This window comes from Typopeltis vanoorti, chromosome 16, assembly GCF_054136105.1.
Source record: "Typopeltis vanoorti isolate ZY-2024b chromosome 16, IOZ_Tvanoo_1.0, whole genome shotgun sequence".
Classification (NCBI taxonomy): domain Eukaryota; kingdom Metazoa; phylum Arthropoda; class Arachnida; order Uropygi; family Thelyphonidae; genus Typopeltis; species Typopeltis vanoorti.
The window spans coordinates 47290282-47297308 of NC_143564.1; the positions used below are offsets into that span (position 1 = coordinate 47290282).

Consider the following 7027-nt stretch of genomic DNA (forward strand, 5'->3'; position numbering starts at 1 on the left):
TGTGGGACCATAGGCACAAATAAGTCTCATTGTCTAGTTCCCCATTCTGATATTTGCCCACATCACTCTACTTGAGATTGCCTGCCAATCAAGAAGTTTAGCCTCATATTTAGTGTTTAATACAATGGCTACTCCTTCTTTTCCTTGATTGTCATTGCCTGAATATAACATTTTGTATTTATTGCTCAGAAAGATCTCACCAGTTTTGGTCTTTTTTGTTTCAGTCACCCCTATTATGTCGATCTGGTACTTATCTAATTCCTCAGCTGGCTCCATTTCTTTGCCATTCAGGCTTCTTATGTTGATAGTACCGATCTTTAACTCTGGTGATGTTGAGTTGGGGTGTTTTTTCAGATTGTTCCAGTAGCTGACTTTTCGCTGTTCACCCTGGTTCCCTGGTGAAAACAATGGGGGGGGGGCCTTGTTTAACTGGGTGACGGCCCAGGTGGCATGAAATTTTGTCATGTTGTACCATCATTTTATAATTTGGTTTAAGCCAATAAGAATTGCAATTTGGTCGGCTAAATCACAAATTGCCAGCCCATCCTCGTTCGTCAGTATCCAGGTAGATACCCAACAGGGTGCACCATGAGAAGGAGGAATGGACATTAGGTCAGAAGTCCTGGTCGGTTGTCCGCATTCCTTCAAAAGCGATGTGGAGGTCTCCTCTCAGTTATACAGCTTTGACCCTTAAGCACCCCTAGCACGCGGTAACAATTGTATTTTAATAGGTGATCCACCGAACGTTTTGCCTGTATTCCATTCCTATTATTGTTACAGACACTGAAGATGTACTATTAATTTTAGTACAAAATGTCCTTTTACTAATTAAAGATATCACTGTGGTTTTTATTATTTATATTACTTTATTATTTAAATGAAACAGGTGATGCTAACCCTAATTGTGATACACGTGTTGTAATGGCAAGTAAATCTGACACTATAAAGTATAAGAAAACAAGCCGTTCAAAGAAAAAATGCAGTACGAAATATAACAGTTGATATTTTGGAATTTGGGTTTACTTGGGTGTGGAGATGAAAGTGAACAGAAACCTCAATGTTTTGTCAAACGAGTACATGAAACCTGCAAAACCTTTAAATAATCCTTTATCCAAGTTAAGCAAACAAAGTTTGTGCCTGAAGTATGTTAAGGACTTAGACAACTCGCAGTAAAGGTGGTCCAAGCTCTCATCACTCCTTGTCTTAGTATCTCGCATAATGCAAAGCATATCTCCTCGCAGACATGTATAATGCTATGCATTAAGGGAAGAGCCACTACCCAGAAGTGGTGATACTTCCAACAACGGAGAAGTCATATTTATCTATACGAGTTACCCAAAGGTGTCTCACCTTATTATTAAATTACTCTGGATTAGAGAAAGATGTTGGAAGTTTTTTTTTTTCACTTGGTTAGACTATAATAAATTTAGTTTAATCTTTTATCCAAGTGTAAGAAAAACAAAGTTTGCACCTGAAGTATCTTCAGGACTAAGGCAACTTGTGATAAAGGTGGACTAGGCTCTCATCACTTGTCTTAGTATCTCCCATAATACAAATCATATCTCCTTGCAGACATACCATTTAATAATAAGGCGAGACACCTTTGGGCAACTTGTGTAGATAAATATAACTTCTCCATTACTTCCACCTTTGTATCACCACCTCTGGGTCTGGCTCCCGCTGACGAGACCTCAATAATGTCGACACAAGTCTGGGTAGGGGCCCTTTCTTTAATGCATAGCATTATACATGTCTGCAAGATGTGCTTGGAATTATGGGAGATACTAAGACAAGTGATGAGAGCTTAGTCCACCTTTACCACGAGTTGCCTCGGTCCTAAAGTTACTTCAGACGTAAACTTTGTTTGCTTGCACTTGGATAAAGGATTAAACTAAATTTAATATAATCTAAACCAAGAGAAAAAAAACTTCCAACACCTTTCTCTAATCCAGAGTAATTTAATAATAAGGTGAGACACCTTTGGGCAACTCGTATAGGTAAATATGACTTCTCCATTACTTCCACCTTAGTATCGCCACCTCTGGGTCTGGCTCCTACTGACGAGACCTCGATAAAGGTCGAAACCCGTCTGGGTAGTGGCCCTTGCTTTAATGCATAGCATTATCGATGTCCACAAGGAGATGTGCTTTGCATTATGGGAGATACTAAGATAAGTGATGCGAGCTTAGTCCACCTTTACCACGAGTTGCCTCAGTCCTGAAGAAACTTCAGGTGTAAACTTTGTTTGCTTATACTTAGATAAAGGATTAAACTAAATTTATTATAGTCTAACCAAGTGAAAAAAAAAAAAAAAACTTCCAACATCTTTCTATAATCTAGAGTAATTTAATAATAAGGTGAGACACCTTTGGGCAACTCGTATAGATAAAATTTGACTTCTCCATTACTTCCACCTTAGTATCACCACCTCTGGGTCTGGCTCCCACTGACGAGACCTTAATGAAGGTCGAAAATGGTTGGAAGCTTGGGTACTGAATGGCAACGCTGTAGCCCATGAAGTTAACCAGGGCACGGCTGTTGCTGTTACCCCTCAGATGACATATGAGAAGCTTTGCTTGGTGATGGGGTGAGCCAACCACGGGGTAGAGCCAATGCTGAGAGTTCTTCTCAGTGGCAGGGTGAGCCTGTTACTGAGGGGAACAATGCTGAGTGTATGGAGTTTCACCTGTACTTAAAAATTCAATAAAGGTTAAAACCAGTCTGGATAGTGGCCCTTTCCTTAATGCATAGCATTATACATGTCCACAAGGAGATGTGCTTTGCATTATGGGAGATACTAAGACAAGTAACGAGAGCTTAGTCCACCTTTACCACGAGTTGCCTCAGTTTCCACTTGAAGTATCTTGAAGATACTTCAAGTGGAAACTTTGCTTGCTTACACATGAATAAAGGATTAAACTAAATTTATTGTTTAATCCTGTTCATGTCAAGTTTTGATGGATGTACAGGTTATGCATATAAAGTTGGGTTTTCTGCTCCTGCGAACTACAAAAAAAAAAAACTGACAATGACTCCATCTATGGCTGAAAAGAACAAATACAGAACCTGATTTCACCAAACTAACTTCTTCCCAAAAGAAACAATTTCATTTTGACACTCGGAACATTTTTTTTATTACTGAAAATTTGAATTTCATAATTTTTGCTTCTACTGTTTGTACATTGGATTTATGTAACTAAAAATATATTCAATAAATAAAAAAATTGTTTCAATTGCACGTAATTTATGATTATGCAAATGTTAAAAAATAAAACCCTTTAATTATTCAGATGAATGAAAGAGTAATATAACTTCTCTCAAACTGCCTTTTCCTGAGAAAGGGATATGCCAGTGTTACTAAAATTTCAAATATTGAAAGTTTCCTTTGACCTGTTTCGCTAATTTCCTGTCAATTGAATTCTGCCTTCCTAATCATGCAGGTAACCCTGCTGCCTGTGCCTTGAGCTGATTTGTTTGCTGAAATTTAATGTATGTACCAATTCTGCAATTAAATTTTACATTCTCAATTCTGCATTCTTAACTGAAAATTCCACACATTTAGGCACTTCCTAGATCAAGACTGCATGATAACTCTCTCCCAACTTGCAGTGATGTAGTAACCGTGGTTACAGACAAATCCTCTGAAACATTCACTAGGTCCAGTACACTCAAACCCTAGGTGCTTTCTACCACATGCTGCCTAAGGTAATTATTTCTTCCTGCCCATCTATGTCTATATAGTTGAAGTTCCCCATAATAATTTGCCACAATTTTGAAAACAGCAAAGCTGAATGGTTCTCAAAAGGCAAGATATCCCAGGTATTTAATCAGTGGAAAAGTAACACACATTGCTTTTCTAAGAGGTGTAAATTTGGTTGTAAGATAGTCCTTCATGAACAAGATCATCATCTGTGGAGGCTTATATAGACAAACAGAATTTCCTATATGGAGCAACTGACTGAAGCATTTAATGAAAGCACTTTTTTTCTTTTCAACCACACCAAACTTGTGTAGGGAATTGAAGAGGGTTGGTACTGGCAGTTATATGGCAATAGAAATGAAAGATGTTTGAGGCTATCTGGTTGGAAAGAGAGGTTCACAAAATGAAATATGAGGTGTTACCCAAAAGTTCAAAGAATTTGAAGAATGTGTGTGAACCATTTGTAGTGTAACCTTCTGCTGCTATAAGGGACAAGCAGTACCCTTTGCAAATCCATATACCAGCAGCTAGCAAGCTGAGAGGCTGCATTCTCCACCATGACCTGTTGTTCGACATCTCCTAGCTTTCAAAATCACAAGTCATTCCCCATCCTCTTCACCTGCTCTCACCTTCTGCAACTTTTCCAGTTCTCCAAGATGAAATTCTGAAAATGAAATTCATGCAACCAAATTTGTTGAGGTTAGGGTAATTTCTTAAGGAAAGAAAAGTCTTTCCTATTTATATTTGATGCAATGGAGTAGAGTTGCTTTTTTCCACCATATTTTATGGCACCTATACATGGTCAGCAAGTCCTGAGTGGCTGTAGTGGTGAAAGCAGATAACATTCCTTATGTTCAGCAAATGGACAACCATGAGTTCTACTTTCTTCCCCCCCCCCACCAAAGTTAATTTCTTCATGGAAACATTTGAAGAGCAAGCTCTAACTCTGCTCCATACAGACCCACTGTTTGGTTATGCTCTGTTGATGATGTGCTCTCCATATGGTCACATAGCCAGGATGTTCTCAACATATTTTTAACACATCTAAAGAATCAACATCAGATGATCCAGTTCACATTACAAAAAGAAAATGACAACAGTCTCCCCTTCTTAGATATTTTAATTCCACACCATTGTAAAGGCCAATGGGTATAACTTATGACCTCCAGTGCTTCCACATCTCTCTCCTCCACATAGCATTATTGTAACAACACTAAAAAGAGAAAGCTTTACCTCCCGGCATCATTTTTCTCCTCCAATTCTTATTGGAGAAGAATGATGTTCCTTTTTGGTCAACCAAGAAAAATCTTCTGCAATCATACTAAAAAAAGTGTGCCACCCACAAGTTTTTTTTGTTTATGCATTAAAATATCCAAATGTCTTCTGGTTCATTGTTCTAATAGTCTTTTTTATGTATGTACATAATAGCTGTGCACCAGAATTAACAATTGTCCTATATGTCACTCTTTTACACTCAGCTAGCATCTACACAATATGGAAGCAAATCTACATTCAACTTATTTCAAAAACAAGGAGATAAAAGTCTGCCATAAATAATTATTCCAAAGCCCCCTCTAAAATAATGGCGGTCATTAACAGTCACTTTATATTAACAATCATATTAACAGCTTCTTCATCACCTGGAAATCCAGTTAATCAATGGATTAACTTGTTGTATGGTTTGTAAGTTGTATGGATTCTAGCACTCTCGCTATATACAATTATACACTGGACTAACAGCCTAATACCAATTCAAACCAACCAATTAATTTCTTCAACAGCAAGCGTATGTTGCGAATGGTCCTCATTATCTAGAAAATTTTTCACATCACAGGCAAATAAATAATGATACGTATCTAATCCCAGTGTCATCTACAAAAATAAATAAAAACGCGAGTTAAATTCAATTGCACTTTCTATTTTCTACAAGACACGCAAAAATGGAAACGTGGTTGTTTTGATTTACAGAACACGGTCAATGTATATTTTTGGACTCGCCTCAAAAGACAGTCAACTATTATTTCAACTTCCCTTTATGAAAAATATCATCATACTGAGCAATATCGTACTATATTTTAATTAACAGTTAGTCTATTGCAGAGCAAGAACAATATAAATTAGAATGTGCATCCCAGATGAAAAGTGACATATCAAAAACACCTCTTCAATAGTTTCACCCTAGATGATATTATAAGCATAACAGACGGACAAAGGTATTCAATCCTGAGAGCATAAACACAAGGGGAGCCAATGCCTACTGAATAAAAATAAGTGCAAGTTTGCAATTATGAGTTAAATTAATGCCACATACTTCTAGAAGATCTTCTATATCTTAAACTCATACCACGATGATAGAAAGAAGCCATATCTTTCTCCCAGCCATTTCTCACGCCCTCTATAATAACTCTGGAACAAACATGAATCAATAAATAAAATTCAGATGTGAGAGGCTATAGCCAAAAAGAACAAAGAATAGTAAATACAATATCAGTTTAAGCACAACGCATTGCTTATATCTACTTGAAACTATTAACGTGATTTCAGAAAATAAGTGTCCATGTACTTTTTTTTTCCAATTCCAGCCAACCAATCAATTTCTTCAAACTGCAAGTGTGAATATGAATGTTGTGAACAGTCTTTGTCTCATTTACAAAGGCAAATCACACGGTATTTGTTAAGGCATCTGACCAGTCTAAATGTGGAACAGCAGAACAATTTAATTATTCGTCGCATGGGGCTCAATCGAAGACTCGATTGAGCCAACTATGTTTGCGCATGTCGACTGTATTCAAAGCGAACTCCTTATATCATTTTTTATTCGATGATAAAATTTATCGGACCAACAAAAGGACGATTTTTAAAAAGTTTAACCAAATCTTAATTGATAAAACGATCCTCCGAATTTCAAAGAACACGAAATACAAACTTAAATCCAGATAGACTACATTGACAGCATTTTACTCCCGCCTACATTCTTGGATCTATAAAATATTGGAAATTAGCAAAAACATATTAGTTTCTGACTGTTATCAGTAGCGTAGCTAGATTTTTTTGCGGCTTTCGTAATTTTGATACCGGGTAAAATATACTCTCATTGCAACCCTGTTCTGTCACCGTTGCCCTTGGCATTTCCCCATGCACGCTATATGGATGATTTGAAATTATATAGAAATCTGGCACAGCAAATTGTCTAATTACTCAACACGATTCATAATTTCAGCCAGGACATATAAGTGTAAACATTCATCTGTTAAATTGAAAAATTAATAACACCAACAATTTTCATTCTAAAAATAATTTCAACTAACAAAAACTGTAAGTACATAG

General features: G+C 36.9%; 1 protein-coding gene across 2 annotated transcripts in view; it reads right to left on the reverse strand.

The window, feature by feature from the left end:
- The window catches only part of rictor (rapamycin-insensitive companion of Tor), a 955009-nt gene extending 948942 nt beyond the window's left edge, over positions 1–6067 (reverse strand). For both annotated transcript variants that reach the window (XM_090406113.1, XM_090406114.1), the window contains exon 1: positions 6012–6067. In XM_090406113.1, coding sequence (XP_090262239.1) covers positions 6012–6066 — 55 coding nt within the window. In that variant the 5' untranslated portion in view covers position 6067. The remainder of the gene's footprint in view (positions 1–6011) is intronic.
- Positions 6068–7027: the final 960 nt, after the last annotated feature.